This window comes from Oncorhynchus clarkii, chromosome 13 (genome assembly GCF_045791955.1).
Source record: "Oncorhynchus clarkii lewisi isolate Uvic-CL-2024 chromosome 13, UVic_Ocla_1.0, whole genome shotgun sequence".
In the NCBI taxonomy this organism is placed as follows: Eukaryota; Metazoa; Chordata; class Actinopteri; order Salmoniformes; family Salmonidae; genus Oncorhynchus; species Oncorhynchus clarkii.
The window spans coordinates 27,172,008-27,189,970 of NC_092159.1; the positions used below are offsets into that span (position 1 = coordinate 27,172,008).

Below are 17,963 nucleotides of genomic sequence, written 5' to 3' on the forward strand. Positions count from 1 at the left end.
GCCTATTCTTGCACAAGCCATTGTTTGAGGCTAGGCTACTGGTCGCGCTCTTTAGGAAAAGACAGTGGGGAATGAATCCCGTTTAGGCAGCGCGTCACTGGTAGAATGATGCGACGCTACAGCTCTTCGTAAACGATTAAACCTCTTTGGACTTGCCCATTTTGGTTTAACATTTCAGCCTATTCCCAATAACTATCGCATGAACACTAGTGATGAGTATTCAGACAGCGCAAGTTTATGGACCACCTCACTTTATTCTCTGCCAATCTGACTAAACAATAATATACTGTTTTTGTAAGAATAAGGTTACCCCCTAAAAAACTTTACCGTGTCTTGTGGCCCATGAACTTGCATTGCCTTACCTGCCTCACATGACATGCTGACATTGACATATCCAAAAGTTACTTAATTTGCTCATCGTTTTTTGTAGTCTATCCATGTCTATTCATCTAAATTGCACTTTGCTGAGACAAAATATTTGAGGGTTCAAGTTCTCAGCAAACTCGAGAGCCCGAGTGGGAGAACGTGTTATATAAACATAACGACACAATCAACTCACCGGCCAAGCGAAGCTGAAAGGTAACACAATCCTCGACTTGTCACTCCTCGTGTTCCGCAAAGAAAAAGTATTCCCTCCGACCACGGGTGTTGAAGCCGTCCCGAAACTGCATGGGCCCGCGGAAGAGACCTTCAACTGGTACTCCTTTAGACACACTTTAAAATAGGTATCACACTCGTCCCTCGTGCATCTGCGATCTACGGCATTCCGAGATCCATCGCAGCACACACCAGTCTGCAGTTCGCCATTCACGTTCTGCATCGACACAATTTGCAATTCGAAGTGTCCTGATGCCACAGCCACCTATTTTTTGGAAAGAAATGTGCAACATTACTTTATTTGAATGCGTCTTGCCTTTTGATACCTTCCTTTCAAACTGTCAATCAACATGTATGCAAGCTTGAACATTTCCAACTGTAGAAGTAACGTTAGCTAACAGCTAAATAGAAGTAGATAGCTGCAACAAATCTTATCAAGCTAAAGTAGGTAGATAACGTTAAATGTTTGTTAGCAAGCTAATATCGAAATAAACCAACCATCAAATAAACCCCCGTACTGTTATTTTACCGAGGCACGCGTTACTGCTTATTTTGGAACTTTGGAAAATCAAATTGATGGTGACATGAAAACATGCTTAAGTTTTCTAGTGCATCCTCCTAAACCCACAAGCCAGTTTTTGAAAATGTGCATGTTGAAAACTGTAAAATTAGAGCAATACTGTATGGGCAAAAGGTTAGAAATAGGCTTGAATATTCACGTACCTTAATCCACATGCATTGCAAGAAGACATGAATAGAAAAAGCAGCACAGCTTGAACTCGGTCTCAAAATCATGCCTTCTGTTTGATAGTGCCGTTTGCTGCGAAACTAAAAGTCCGGCCGACCTACGGCTCTATATACTCCTCCGATTTGAACATGCACGAGTGGAGAACAACACCTTTTGAAAAGAGCATAGATTTCCAATGCAAAATGACCTGCCCCCTTGTCTCACTTTTTTGTCCTTTCGACTATTGTTATTTTTCTTCATATATTTCTGATCGCCTCTGACACAACAATACCAACGAGCTAAGAAAGCGCCGTCTGTGTCCGAATGACTGTCCCAGACTTTACAGCAAGTTCAGGGGAAGAGGGGGCGGGGGCAAATCAAGATAATGTTTAATATTCATAAGTAGGATAGATTCCCTGAGATCGAAGCCACACCTAATGTTGAATATGTATGTCTGTCGTGCATCGTGTGTTTACTTCACAATCAACTGTGCAAGTGCGATCATACATCATATTTTCAAATAAGTCCATAGAGCACACAGAAAAGTACTTAGCATTTGGTTCGTTATTATACATTGAGAGTAAGCCTTGTGCAGTGGGCTTATTGATCTTGTGTAGTGTAAACCAATCTGGTGGTAATGAGCAAGATAGTTAATTATTCTGCTTTTATTGGTCAACATTTACATATTCTAATTATGCTACTAAACCTGACCAAGATGATACAATGATGTGAAAACCCCTTGATATCTCTGACAAGTACATGAGATATGTCCCAACAAAATTCATGCATATTTTCAGGAAAGCCATTTGATGATGTAACCATCATCATCGTGTGTCTTATTGTCTTGTTTGACAAGGAACATGCCTGCATCCTCATACATCTACGGCCTATTTTCAGTGAGCTGAGATCCATATGATCCACATTAATATCGTATTATGTTGCGAATACCCCTATAGTTGACCCCACTGACACGGCCATTGTGGAGCCCAGTGACAAAGAAAGCCGAGCTATGTCTCCAAATCCCAAAACGGACAGCTGTGTGGTATAAGGAGATTTGCTGTTTTTCTGTGGTTGTCCCACAAATGATGATTGAAAAACCAGGAGGATACCCGTGAGGGTAAGGGGAGACTTACCGCCGGGTCCACCTATTGCGGTGACTGTGAGAGCCCTTTTTCCAACGAAGTCGCTCCTGTTCAAAATTTCAGCATGAAAATAATCACATAATGGGGAGTGCACTGGAGAGTGATGGGAGGGTGAAGGGGTGTAGTAAGGGGGTCATTGTATGAAATAGAGACAAAGGTGGGACAGTCTTTATTCTCAAATTAGAGCAGCTGGGCTCTTCCCCCTTAAAGAGCCCCATGAATAGATTATTTTCCCTTAACTCAATAGAGACAACCCCCTTTTTTCAAAAGAGAGACCCCCCCTCTTTGCATTGGGGAAAGTGTCGCCTGGATAACTGCGTGACATTTACCCGACTACAACAACAGAGAAGGAGGGTTTAATGAGGCAAAGATAGGCCCCCAAATGTTTTCAATGGATTAAGTTGATGGTTGTGGCTGAACGACGAACCTCTCTGCTCGTGCCTCGGTGATTCGGCTAAATCTGAAAAGGCAAGTGGGCTGCTACTGCCTGCCTGCCGCCCGCAGGGATCAAATCTCTGCGACGGTTGTCGTTCGTCCATTCACTCTGTTCTCAAGCCTACTTAGGGAAAGGAGACAGCATGCGCTCTATGATCCTGATGAAAGCTTTGCTTCGCTCCTGGCAAAGAAGAAAGAGAAGCTCATTGGAGCAAAAGCCAGTGGTTAGGGGTTAAGCTGATATGGCGCCCACTTGCATCTGGTGTTTTGGGCCTTGCAGTGCCCCCTCGGTCTAGTCAATGTGCGAACAAAAGCACGATGAGAAAATTGTATCCAACGCAAGCATGTGCTACAACCAGAAGTCTGAATATACTGTATGACATGTCGATTGATTCTTTTGTCTTCAGGATTCTTTTACAAACCAGATCATTTTGACCCATGATGTAGATAGAGTCCCTCAGAATTTTGGGGTGCATGACTCCTGGGGACCTCAAATCCTCAACCTTATGTGCAATAAGGTTGAGGATTTGAGGTCCCCGGGCGTCATACATCCCAAAAATCCGAGAGGCCACAAAGTATGGATGGTTGTGGGGTGGTACGGAGGTTTGAGAATTTAGCATTTTTCAAACACCTGAAACACCTTTTTTTTCCTGCAATCTAGAGCCATAATCATTATGCTTAATTCTATGTTAAAAAAATATGTTTAATTTTCTGAGTATCTCAACATACCTCTTGAGCTATCTGTATCCTCCTGACTGGAACCTAAATATGCTTCTCTGCATCTCTGCTAAAATCAAGGTAAAAGATTGAAGGAATGTGAGTCTTATACATTTAGGTATTGCTTGCTTTTCTAAAGTCTACCAACATTGACAGCAGGCATGCCAGCTAAGATAGTTTGACAAGCTAGCTACTCTAACTTCGTCGGTAGCTAGTTATGAGGTTGGGAGATTGGGAACCTATCTGGGCTATCTAAAGTCAACTTCATAATATTGCCAGGTGGCTAGTAGTATTACAGAGATAAAATACATGTGCTGAGCACTTGTTGGCTGCTTTTCCTTCACTCTGCAGTCCAACTCATCCCAACCATCAAGGCAAATGGTGTCTACTTTGAAGAATCTCATATATTTTCATTTGTTTAACAATTTTTTTGGTAACTACATGATTCCATATGTGTTATTGATGTCTTTACTATTATTCTACAATGTAAAACATAGTAAAAATAAAGAAAAACCCTTGAATGAGTAGGTGTGTCCAAACCTTTGACTGGTACTGTATATACATTTATGTATGTATATTTCATACAGATATATTATACAGAAGTATGTGGACACCCCTTCAAATTAGTGGATTTGGCTATTTCAGTCACACCCATTGCTGACAGGTGTAAAATGAATCACACAGCCATGCACTCTCCATAGACAAACATCGGCAGTAGAATGGCCCGTACTGAAGAGCTCAGTGACTTTCAACGTGGCACCATCATAAGATGCTACATTTACAACAAGTCAGTTATTACATTTTCTGCCCTGCTAGAACTGCCCGGTCAACTGTAAGTGCTGTTATTGTGAAGTGGAATCATCTAGGAGCAACAACGGCTCAGCAATGAAGTGGTAGGCCACACACGCTCAGAGAACGGGACCAATGAGTGCTGAAGCTCGTAGCGCGTAAAAATCGTCAGTCCATGGATGCAACACTTACTACCGAGTTCCAAACTACCTCTGGAAGCAATGTCAGCACAAGAACTGTTCCGTCAGCTGCTTGATGAAATGGGTTTCCATGGCACACAAGAACTGTTCCGTCAGCTGCTTGATGAAATGGGTTTCCATGGCACACAAGCCTAAAATCACCATGAGCAATGCCATGTGTCGGCTGGAGTGGTGTAAAGCTCGCCGCCATTGGACTCTGGAGCATTGGAAATGCATTTTCTGGAGTGATTAATCACGCTTCACCATCTAGCAGTCCAATGGACTAATCTTGGTTTGGCGGATACCAGGAGAACGCTACCTGCTCCAATGCTTAGTAATAACTGTAAAGTTTGGTGGAGAAAGAGTAATGGTCTGCGGCTGTTTTTCATGGTTCGGGCTAGGCCCCTTAGTTCCAGTGAAGGGAAATCTTAATGCTACAACATACAATGACATTTTAGACGATTCTGTGCTTCCAACTTTGTGGCAACAGTTTGGGTAAAGCCCTTTCCTGTTTCAGCATGACAATGTCCCAGTGCACAAAGCGAGGTCCATACAGAAAAGGTGTGGAAGAAGTTGACTGGCCTGCACAGAGCCCTGACCTTAACTCCATCGAACACCTTTGGGATGAATTGAAACACTGACTGATATATATATATGTATGTATGTGTGTGTATATACACTACATGACCAAAAGTATGTGGACACCTGCTCGTTAAACATCTCATTCTAAAATCATGGGCATTAATATAGAGTTGGTCCCCCTTTTGCTACTATAAAAACCCTCCCTCCACTCTTCTGAGAAGGCTTTCCACTAGATGTTGGAACATTGCTGCAGGGACTTGCTTCCAATCAGCCACAAGAGCATTAGTGAGGTCGTGCACTGATGTGGGCGATTAGGCCTGTCTCGTCTAGAATGCCATTGTATGCTGTAGCATTAAGATTTCCCTTCACTGGAACTAAGGAGCCTAGCCCGAACCATGAAAAACAGCCTCAGACCATTATTTTTCCTCCACCAAACTTTACAATTGGCACTATGCATTTGGGCAGGTAGCATTCTCCTGGCATCTGTCAAACACAGATACGTCCATCAGACTGCCAGATGGTGAATCGTGATTCATCGTTTCAACTGCTCCAGAGTACAATGGAGGCGAGCTTTACACCACTCCAGCCGTCGCTTGGCATTGCGCATGGTGATCTTAGGCTTGTGTGCGCCTGCCCGGCTATGGAAACCCATTTCATGAAGCTCACAACTAACAGTTTTGTGCTGAAGTTGCTTCCAGAGACAGTTTGGAACTCAGTAGTGAGTGTTGCAGACAATTTTTTATGCGCTACGCACTTTAGCACTCAGATCCAGTTCTCTGAGCTTGTGTGGCTACATATAAAACAATGGATGCACCTCAATAGTGTAAAGTTGCTTGCTCTCCTCATCTCTTCTCCTTAATCTGCACTTCATCCACAATATGGAGGGTGACTTTCACGTAGTTCCTTTCATTCACCCTCAAGTTATTTCCCCATTAGTGATGATGAAAGAAAGAAGACGAGGAGAGGATGCCACTTCAGACTATTGAGATGCATGCAGCCAGTGTGTAGCACAGGGGGGAGCGGAAGGTAGTTGTGGTTGCTTTTAGATGGCTCCATTACGTGTGGCTTTACGAGCTGAGAGAGAGACTAAGGCAGGATGGTGTAGGAGGATATTTTTTTCTGAGCAGTTGTTAAACAAGTTGTGTAACCCTTTGTTACCTTACTTATGCTTCCCCGGTCAAGGTTTCTCATCATAATATTGTACAGGATTGTGCAAAAAGGTTTGCCAATTCCAAATATACCAACCAATAAGCTTCAGAAATGGCTTGGGCTACTTCCCACATGACATTTACGTAATTTAGCTGACACTCTTATCCAGAGCGACTTACAGGAGCAATTAGGGTTAAGTGCCTTGCTCAAGGGCACATAGACACTTTTTTTTCACCTAGTCGGCTCAGGAATTCTAGCCAGAGATCTTTTGTTTACTGGCCCAACATTCTTAACTGTTTGGCTACCTGCCACCCACACACAGCACACTAATTCCAGACCTACGAAATGTTCGGGTTTCATGTGCTGTCTGTCCAATATAGAGCTCACCAGTTTGTAGTCGTAAAAAACGGGAATGAGTTACCTCTGGTTTGTTCAGCCATTTCTATGGGGGAAATTAATGGGGAAAGAATAGGGTTTGGTATAAATGCCGAAAATAAGGTCTGAGGTTAACACAGGCTTAGGAGATATGTTTTGTTCTATGAGATAATATCAGTGGGTTATGAAGCCTTTAATGTGTTTTATGTCCTTTTTCTTCAGACATAAATGCTTCAAAATTCACAAAAAGGGAAGTTAGCTGATTAAGATGATCTCATAGAACAACATGTATAAGATCTCTTAAGACTGTGTTTACCAAAGACCTGGTTTTTGGCATTTTTCCAAAAACCCTCCATAAACTCCAACGAACCATGGCGGAGTTAGAGCATACAAAAATTCACCATTACTATTGCTCTCTATTCACCTTCCTTACCCCACGGTTCAAATAACAATGGGGCTAGGCACCCCCATAGCAAATCACCCCCCCCCCCCCCATAACAATTTAAATATCATTGTTGGCCAAAATGTAAATATCATTGTTGGCCACCTCCCAAATTGTCAAAGATATCTACCTCCCCCGAGAGAAGTACTCTCAAGAGAGGGAGCACACCCTCAAGTCTATTTTTAACTATTCTCCTTACTTACACCACCCCCTGGTGGTGGTGTGTAAAGATACCTTATTGTCATACATCGCTAGATGGACAATATCATTGATGGGCTTTCTTCTTTTGCAAACGACTAAAGCCTTGCCACTGCTGGCTTTAATGCTCAAATCAGTTTTGTCTTTAGATCTGTTTGGGACTACTGACTGTCCGAACAGCAGTTACAAGTGGCCAAATCGGATTTTTGTGTGTTCAGACAGCAGTCATTTGCTGACACGGATACGCTAGTTGTCATAGAAATGACAGGTGTGTGTGCAGTGGGGTAGGCTGATTGGTGGTGGTGCTTCCTATCACTCAGAAGTTATGTGGCAAGCTAAGGTGACAAAAATGCCTGTCATGGACGTTTCCTAGTTGCTTTGAATGTTCAAAATCATAGGGTAAGAACACTTTGAAAGCCTTAAAGGATAAAACGATCCAACTTTCAAAACAAGTTATTTTCAGCTAGCCACAACAGTCAACTAGCTAGGTAGATGTTTAGCTTTCTAGCACATTCACTAATTTGTTTGTAAACAATTAACAAGCTAGTTAGCTACAATGTCATGTTCTTGTCAAACTGTCAACAGAGGAGCCAGCAAGCAACAAGATATGCCGAATAACAGTATAAAAACCACTTGAGGGTAAATAAATCAGATTTGACCGTCACATGGTCAGGGATCAGATTTCTATCTGACTTCAAACCGCCTTTATAGGTGGTTTGAAATGTGGCTTGAAATATCAGATTCCATGTGCTTTTTGGATGCTCAGACTGCAGGAAACAGAACAGATTTGAATCAGATATACAAATAGGATTTGAGTCACTTCAAACTGCCTCACTCCCATAACTCAAGTCTCATACTGATGACTCACACTCTTTGCAGCGACTGCCTGTCCTATTGGTCACCTTCCTCTTTGTTTAGTCATCCCTCTCTCCCACCCTTCCTTACAAACTTTAGGGTGGATTACCAAGTGTTGTTTTACTGTATTTGAAAGGTCACGAATTCGCCATTGCTGACTCTTAATATGTCCGTGTGTGTCTGGTCTCGTTTTTATGAACAGTCAATAAGAATGCTGTCCTTTTTGTCTCTTCCACTAGGCATTAGGCCTGCCAATTTCATGATTTAGTTTGTTTTCATTGCAGTTGCCCTTGTTGCAACAGAGTGGACATTTTCTGTAAATCTGCAGTGAAGTGGGCCGCCACAAATTTTTGAAGTTTGGACATCAGGTCTATTACTTTCTAATTCTCTGCTGCCCAGTGCTTTCTGTATTTTGGCCCCAGTTTTCCACACTGTATTTTTTTCTCTCTCTCTCTGTCTCTCTCTATCTCCTCCCTCCGTCCCCACCCCCAGATGAGACAGCGCTACGTTCTAAGAACTGAGCAGCGCAGCCGGCTCTGTCCATAAATAAATGACTGATTCTCTCTACACTAAGGTCAAACACTTTGGCTGTGTGAAAAGTTCCCACGCTTTCCCACTTCACTTCTCTGCCTACAACGTCAGTGCCATTCCCTCCCATAGGGAGGTGGCTGTTGGTTGCGAAACGGCGGCTCTACAGGTGGGTTAATCAGCTACCAATGTAATGTTCCAGCCTGCAACCGCATCAATGATTCATTCGGTTACTGGCTCACGAAGCCAACACACTTTCTCAGGATAGCCAGACAGATTGTCCAATAGAAAGACAGGGGTGATGGCTGAATGGCTGACTTCATTGGGAAATCATTGTGTAGTCTTAATGTGGTCTGTCGTCAGTACTGTAGTATGTAGGTTGTGCATCACATGCAAGTCAAACAAATGCATTCCTCAAGTAGTCATTCAAGTAGTCATGTATTGACCAGAGGGTGTATAGTAGTCAAACAACTTTTGATACACTTTATTGACCATAGTAGCGTATCTTTAGATAATTGAAATGTTATCAATGCCTGGGGGGGGGTTGGGTTATGTTAGTTTAGCTAGCATTGGCATTCAGAGTATCCCCCATCTACTTTCAATTACATGTTGTGAGTCGTGTGTTTACTGACAGGGACACTGGCTGCTCATCTGGATTGACCATTAGGTACTTTGTTGGAACTGCACAGGTTAACCTCTGCCTGTTGCGGGATGAAAGGTGTCTCTTTGTGCACAGGACTTTGGGTCATTGGCTTTTTCAGATGTTCCCTGAACATCAGTCCACTCTCAATGTGTTGATAAAGGTCACATAATTCTGCCATTTCTCAGACAGGCCTACTATCCAATATAACAGGAATTTAGGCAACCCAGGCTTAATTTCCCATATAAAAACAGTATTACTGTGTATTTGCAATGCTAAAATGAGACCCCAAAATGTTTCAGTTCAGATAGTGTGTTCTAAGTTAATCTAGCCAGCCCTCCTTTAGAAGAAAACTTCAAGCTCTGTCTTTTTTGGCAGGGCTAACCAATATGCCAGTGTTTACTGACAAATGCAGAGAGAGCCCTCGAGTCTGTTTGAAAGGAATGCAATTAAACTAAGCTCCTTCTTTGTTTTGTCAAATTAAGTTGCTTGGCAGGAGCACCCATCGGTAAATAGCATTCTTATGACAAAGGGTTTCCCTTTTTGGTTCACTCTAGATTTATCGTATTCATTTGAGGAATCATAGTGGGTAGCTAAAGAATGGTTCCAGGGCATTCCAGGACTTCAATAATAATGAGGTGTCAACTACCTGGCTCAATGTAACACAGAGAATGTATATAAAATTGTCTGTTTAATGACAAAACTTTGTATAAGATAGTACTCTGGTTTCGCGGTTGTATTGGTGCAGTATAAATAGAGGCAAGTATGTTTACTGACAACACTCCATATAAAAGAACACTATGCATCTCAAATGGCACTCTATTCCATATATAGCGCACTACTTTTGACCAGGGCCCAAAGGGCTTTAGTCGAAAGTAGTGCACTATACAATATAGGGAATAGGGTGCTATTTGGGACGTAGTCTCTCCTTTTCTGGTTGTATTGGTACAGTATAAAAAGAGGCAAGGGAGGGGTTTCCTTGGTATGCATTCTTATGAATTGACTAATTATTTAAACAAATGAATTATAAACATGAATAAAAACATGGTCATTATAGATAAACCACACAATATACACCTCTGTTATTGACTCCATTCCAGGCATTACTATGAGCTGTCCTCCCCTCAGCAGCCTCCACTGGTGTGAGTGCACATGAGCCATATCTCTTCATTAACGATCACCCAGCCCCGTATGAATGAATTACGTTTAATGAGTTACAAAGTCATTACAGGCCTTGGAAGACATCCCTTTTGATGCTTTGTTCCCGCAGCTCTGAGAGATGACACAGTCATTAACATGCTCCTTGGCTCTCTACCTCAATAGGCTCCAATACGTAACTAATGAGGGCGTGTACGGGGGGGGAGGCCCCATCTGGCATTCCGAGCACTGTTGTCTTACTCTGCTTTGGTCCAGATAGACCATTTACCAACAAGGAAGGGGACTCAGAACATTTTTTGAATTGAAATCCAGTGTTAGTTGCTCTATCCATCCCCCCAAAATGTAAGATAAAACCGAATCCACCCCAAAGGACATTTGGTGGGGACCCACTCCACCCCCAATCTAGATTTGCATATAACCAGATACCTCAAATCTCAGGTATTAGGCATTGGAGTCCAATCTCCCACTGCCCTGCTCAACTCAGTTTATAATTCCATACATTTTTGACAAACTTGCCATTGCATAATGTTGAGCTAAGCATCAACCATTTTGCATTGTGGCAAAGTGATCAGGTGATTCAATTGGTTGGTTTGAAGAGTAGTTTATTGAAGGTATTCTTTAGCTTTTCTGTTCTCATTGTAATGAACATGAAGGGAGACAGAGTGCTGATTTCAAGCGTGGGGGTGCAGCAGGTGTTTATTGCAAAGGACCACAGGAGGAGGCAGGCGGTTGGGTCCAGGGGGAGGCAGAAGGTCGTACACAGGGGGTCCAAAAGGTTAACAGTACAGGCAGGGAAAAGGCTAGTAACGTAGTCTGGGAGATCAGGCAATAGGTAGATAACAGGAAAACCGATAGGCTAAAGTACAGGCAGGTAGGTAATAGGCGTCATTAGTGAGGCAGGCAAAAACTATCATACACGGGAGGAGTAAATCACAGGAAACCCAGCGCGCTGAAAGCCGTGTGTCACAAAACAAACAATACCTCACATTGATGTGGTGCAAATAACTGAACTAAATAGTGTGTGATAATGACATACAGGTGTGTGAACAGGTGATTAGAATTCAGGTGACTGGGATCTGGAGAGTGAGCTGTGTTCAAGAGATCTAGGTGTTTGAGAGTGTGAGCTGGAAAGTGGGCTGGAAAGTGAGCTGCGTTCAGGGGATCTACGTGTTTGAGGGTGTGAGTTGGAAGCAGACGTTACACTCATTGTGCAAAGAAGTTTACCTTACATTGTGTTATTTTCTCTCATCTGACAAAAGGAGATCCAAATGAGATAATGAATATTAATTAGTCATATGCAAATTTCACAACACTGAAATTGCTACTAAGCTGCTGTATGACTGTTTGCCACTGGCGTGTAAAAGCCTTATTTGTGCATGGAGCAGAATTCATGAACACAGAGTAATACATCTCCGAATATTGATGAGTAGTTATGTGAGTGTTTATGTTGTCAAAAGGGTTTATTCGCTGGAAGTTATTCTGTCAAATCAAATCAAAGTTTATTTGTCACGTGCGCCGAATACAACAGGTGTAAACCTTACAGTGAAATGCTTACTTACAGGCTCTAACCAATGGTGCCAAGCACCATTGGTTAGAAGACCGTAAGACGGCGGCCATCTCCTCCAGCGCCATCTTGTCCCAAGCATGTGTGTTTCATAGTGTGTGACATCAGTCCCTCTTGGTTTAGCTTGCTCATTAACAGAGGGAGATTGTTTGAATGTCTGGTGACAAATGTGCCTGGGGCCACTTGAATTAGCTACAATGTCTTCAGAAAGTATTCATACCGCTTAACTTATTCCACATTTTGTTTTGTTACAGCCTGAATTCAAAATAGATTAAGTTGATTATTTTTCTCACCCATCTACACCCAATACCCCAAAATAAAAAAAAGTGAAAACATGTTTTTAGAAATGTTTGCACATTTATTGAAAATGAAATACAGAAATATCTATTTTACATAAGTATTCACTCCCCTGAGTCAATTCTTTGTAGAAGCACCAATGGCAGTGATTACAGCTGTGAGTCTTTCTGGGTAAGTCACTAAGAGCTTTCCACACCTGGATTGTTCAACATTTGACCACATTTCTTTAAAATATTCTTCAAGCTCTGTCAAATCGGTTGTTGATCATTGCTAGACAACCATTTTCAGGTCTTGCCATAGATTTTCAAGTAGATTTAAGACAAATCGGTAACTCGGCCACTCAGAAACATTCACTGTCTTCTTGGTAAGAAACTCCAGTTTAGATTTGTCTTTGTGTTTTAGATTATTATCCTGCTGAAATGTGAATTCATCTCCCATTGTCTGGTGGAAAGCAGACTGAACTAGGTTTTTCTCTAGGATTTTGCCTGTGCTTAGCTCCATTCTGTTTATTTTTTTATCCTGAAAAACTCCCCAGTCCTTAACGATTACAAGCATACCCATAAAATTGTGCAGCCACCACTATGCTTGAAAATATGTAGATTGGTACTCAGTATTCTGTTGGATTGGATTTGCCCCAAATATAAAACTTTGCATTCAGGACAAAAAATGTATTGCTTTGCCAATTGTTTTACAGTATTACTTGAGTGCCTTGTTGCAAACAGGATGCATGTTTTGGAATATTTGTATTCTTTGTAGGGTTTCTTCTTTTCACACAGTCAATTAGGTTAGTATTGTGGAGTACCTACAATGTTGTTGATCCATCCTCAGTTTTCTCCAATCACAGCCATTAAACATGTAAACGTTATTTGTCACATGCGCCGAATACAACAGGTGTACGTACACCTTACAGTGAAATGCTTACTTACGAGACCTTAACCGACAATGCAATACAAGAAATAGAGTTAATAAAATATTCACTAAATAAACTAAAGTACTGTATATATATTTTTTGGAATCAATCAAAAAGTAACACTTTAAATTTACAGAACAATAACGAGGCTATATACAGGGGGTATACAGGGGGTACCGGCACGGGTCCCCAACAACAAAAATACAGAAATGTAATAAATTGATTTGCATTTTAATGAAGGAAATAAGTATTTGACCCATCTGCAAAACATGACTTAGTACTTGGTAGCAAAACCCTTGTTGGCAATCACAGAGGTAAGACATTTCTTGTAGTTGGCCACCAGGTTTGCACACATCTCAGGAGGGATTTTGTCCCACTTCTCTTTGCAGATCTTCTCCAAGTCATTTTCGAGGCTGACATTTGGCAACTCGAACCTTCAGCTCCCTCCACAGATTTTCTATGGGATTAAGGTCTGGAGACTGGCTAGGCCACTCCAGGACCTTAATTTGCTTCTTCTTGAGCCACTCCTTGTTGCCTTGACCATGTGTTTTGGGTCATTGTCATGCTGGATTTGACGGTACATGGCCCCGTCCATCGTCCCTTTGATGCAGTGAAGTTGTTCTGTCTCCTTAGCAGAAAAACCCCCAAAGCATAATGTTTCCACCTCCATGTTTGACTTTGGGGATGGTGTTCTTGGGGTCATAGGCAGCATTCCTCTTCCTCCAAACACAGCGAGTTGAGTTGATGCAAAAGAGCTCCCACCTCTTTTTGGCAACAATGCAAAACATTATGTTTGGCGTAAAAGCAACACAGCTGAACACACCATCCCCACTGTCAAACATGGTGGTGGCAGCATCATGGTTTGGGCCTGCTTTTCTTCAGCAGGGACAGGGAAGATGGTTAAACTTGATGGGGAGATGGATGGAGCCAAATACAGGACCATTCTGGAAGAAAACCTGATGGAGTCTGCAAAAGACCTGAGACTGGGACGGAGATTTGTCTTCCAACAAGACAATGATCCAAAACATAAAGCAAAATCTACAATGGAATGGTTCAAAAATAAACATATCCAGGTGTTAGAATGGCCAAGTCAAAGTCCAGACCTGAATCCAATCGAGAATCTGTGGAAAGAACTGAAAACTGCTGTTCACAAATGCTCTCCATCCAACCTCACTGAGCTCGAGCTGTTTTGCAAGGAGGAATGGGAAAAAATGTCAGTCTCTCGATGTGCAAAACTGATAGAGACATACCCCAAGCGACTTACAGCTGTAATCGCAGCAAAAGGTGGCGCTACAAAGTATTAACTTATGGGGGCTGAATAATTTTGCACGCCCAATTTTTCAGTTTTTGATTTGTTAAAAAAGTTTGAAATATCCAATAAATGTCGTTCCACTTCATGATTGTGTCCCACTTGTTGTTGATTCTTCACAAAAAAATACACTTTTATATCTTTATGTTTGAAGCCGGAAATGTGGCAAAAGGTCGCAAAGTTCAAGGGGGCCGAATACTTTCGCAAGGCACTGTATGTACTTTCTTGAGCAGGGGGACATTGCGGGCGCTGCAAGATTTCAGTCCTTCACGGCGTAGTGTGTTACCAATTGTTTTCTTGGTGACTATGGTCCCAGCTACCTTGAGATCATTGACAAGATCCTCCCGTGTAGTTCTGGGCTGATTCCTCACCGTTCTCATGATCATTGCAACTCCACGAGGTGAGATCTTGCATGGAGCCCCAGGCCGAGGGAGAATGACAGTTCATTTGTGTTTCTTCCATTTGCGAATAATCGCACCAACTATTGTCACCTTCTCCCCAAGCTGCTTGGCGATGGTCTTGTAGCCCATTCCAGCCTTGTATAGGTCTACAATCTTGTCCCTGACATCCTTGGAGAGCTCTTTGGTCTTGGCCGTGGTTGACAGTTTGGAATCTGATTGATTGATTGCTTCTGTGGACAGGTGTTTTTATACAGGTAACAAACTGAGATTGGGAGCACTCCCTTTAAGAGTGTGGTCCTAATCTCAGCTCGTTACCTGTATAAAAGACACCTGGGAGCCAAAAATCTTTCTGATTGAGAGGCGGTCAAATACTTATTTCCCTCATTAAAATGCAAATCAATTTATAACATTTTTGACATGCGTTTTTCTGGATTGTTTTGTTGTTATTCTGTCCCTCACTGTTCAAATAAACCTACCATTAAAATTATAGACTGATAATTTCTTTGTCAGTGTACAAAACAGCAGGGGATCAAATACTTTTTTCCCTCACTGTATGTTGACAGCAGGGGATCAAATACTTTTTTCCCTCACTGTATGTTGACTTAAACTGGGATAAGCTTAACACCCCGGCCGTCCTACAATCTAAACCAGATGCCCTCAATCTCACACAAATTATCATGGAACCTACCAGGTACAACCCTAAATCCGTAAACACGGGCACCCTCATAGATATCATCCTGACCAACCTTCCCTCTAAATACACCGTTGCTGTCATCAACCAGGATCTCAGCGATCACTGCCTCATTGCCTGCATCTATAATGGGTCCGCGGTCAAACGACCACCCCTCATCACCGTCAAACGCTCCCTAAAAGACTTCAGCGAGCAGGCCTTTCTAATCGACCTGGCCCGGGTATCCTGGAAGGATATTGACCTCATTCCGTCAGTAGAGGATGCCTGGTTATTCTTCTAAAGTGCTTTCCTCATCATCTTAAATAAGTATGCCCCATTCAAAAATAATTGAACTAAGAACAGATATAGCCCTTGGTTCACTCCAGACCTGACTGCCCTTGACCAGTACAAAAAGATCCTGTGGCGTACTGCATTAGCATCGAATAGCGCCCGCGATATGCAACTTTGCAGGGAAATTAGGATCCAAAATACACAGGCAGTTGGGAAAGCAAAGGCTAGCTTTTTCAAACAGAAATTTGCATCCTGTAGCACAAACTCAAAAAAGTTCTGATACACTGTAAAGTCCATGGAGAATAAGAGCACCTCCTCCCAGCTGCCCACTGCACCGAGGCTAGGAAACACTGTCACCACCGATAAATCTACGATAATAGAGAATTTCAATAAGCATTTTTCTAAGGCTGGCCATGCTTTCCGCCTGGCTGCCCCTGCCCCGGTCAACAGCTCTGCACACCCCACAGCAACTTGCCCAAGCCTCACCATTTCTCCTTTACCCAAATTCAGATAGCTGATGTTCTGAAAGAGCTGAAAAATCTGGACCCCTACAAATCTGCTGGGCTAGACAATCTGGACCCTCTCTTTCTAAAATGATCCGCCGCAATTGTTGCAACCCCTATTTACTAGCCTGTTCAACCTCTCTTTCGTATCGTGTGAGATCCCCAAAGATTGGAATGCTGCCGCGGTCATCCCCCTCTTCAAAGGGGGAGACACTCAGACCCAAACTGTTGCAGACCTAAAATCAGCAAAAAAATGAAACGGCCCTTTAGGACCCTGTCTTTCAAAGATAATTCGTAAAAATCCTAATAACTTCACAGATTTTCATTGTAAGGGGTTTAAACACTGTTTCCCATGCTTGTTCAATGAACCCTAAACAATTAATGAATATGCACCTGTGGAACGGTCATTAAGACACTAACAGCTTAGGCAATTAAGGTCACAGTTATGAAAACTAGGACACTAAGAGGCCTTTCTACTGACTCTGAAAAACACCAAATGAAAGATGTCCAGGGTCCCTGCTCATCTGCGTGAACATGCCTTAGGCATGCTGCAAGGAGGCATGAGGACTGCAGATGTGGCCTTGGCAATAAATTGCAAGGTCCGTACTGTGAGACGCCTAAGACAGCGCTACAGGGAGACAGGGTGGACAGCTGATCTCCCTCACCGTGGCAGACCACGTGTAACATCACATGCACAGGATCAGTACATCTGAACATCACACCTGCGGGACCGATACAGGATGGCAACAACAACAACAATAGGGTGAGAGAGGCTGGACTGAGGGCTTGTAGGCCTGTTGTAAGGCAGGTCCTCACCAGACATCACCGGCAACAACGTCGCCTATGGGCACAAACCCACCGTCGCTGGACCAGACAGGACTGCCAAAAAGTGCTCTTCACTGACGAGTCGCAGTTTTGTCTCACCAGGGGTGATGGTCGGATTCGCGTTTATCATCGGAGGAATGAACGTTACACCGAGGCTTGAGCAGGATCGATTTGGAGGTGGAGGGTCCGTCATGGTCTGGGGCAGTGTGTTAGAGCATCATCGGACTGAGCTTGTTGTCATTGCAGGCAATCTCAACACTGTGCGTTACAGGGAAGACATCCTCCTCCCTCATGCGGTACCCTTCCTGCAGGCTCATCCTGACATGACCCTCCAGCATGACAATGCCACCAGCCATACTGCTCATTTTGTGCGTGATTTCCTGCAAGACAGGAATGTCAGTGTCTGCCATGGCCAGCGAAGAGCCCGGATCTCAATTCCATTGAGCACGTCTGGGACCTGTTGGATCGGAAGATGAGGGCATGGGCCATTCCCCCAGAAATGTCCGGGAACTTGCAGGTGCCTTGGTGGAAGAATGGAGTAATATCTCACAGCAAGAACGGGCAAATCTGGTGCAGTCCATGAGGAGGAGATGCACTGCAGTACTTAATGCAGCTGGTGGCCACACAAGATACTGACTGTTACTTTTGATTTGGTCCCCCCCTTTGTTCAGGGACACATT

At 43.0% G+C, this 17,963-nt stretch overlaps 1 protein-coding gene across 2 annotated transcripts in view; it reads right to left on the reverse strand.

The window, feature by feature from the left end:
* LOC139424733 (protein jagged-1b-like) overlaps positions 1-1,668 on the reverse strand; it is a 37,740-nt gene extending 36,072 nt beyond the window's left edge. The window contains exons 1-2 of one of the 2 annotated variants that reach the window (XM_071176842.1): positions 1,321-1,668; positions 560-862 (exon numbers count right to left, since the gene is read on the reverse strand). In XM_071176842.1, the coding sequence (XP_071032943.1) occupies positions 560-862; positions 1,321-1,392 (375 nt within the window). In that variant the 5' untranslated portion in view covers positions 1,393-1,668. The remainder of the gene's footprint in view (positions 1-559; positions 863-1,320) is intronic. The other variant, XM_071176841.1, reaches the window with a different exon arrangement.
* Positions 1,669-17,963: the final 16,295 nt, after the last annotated feature.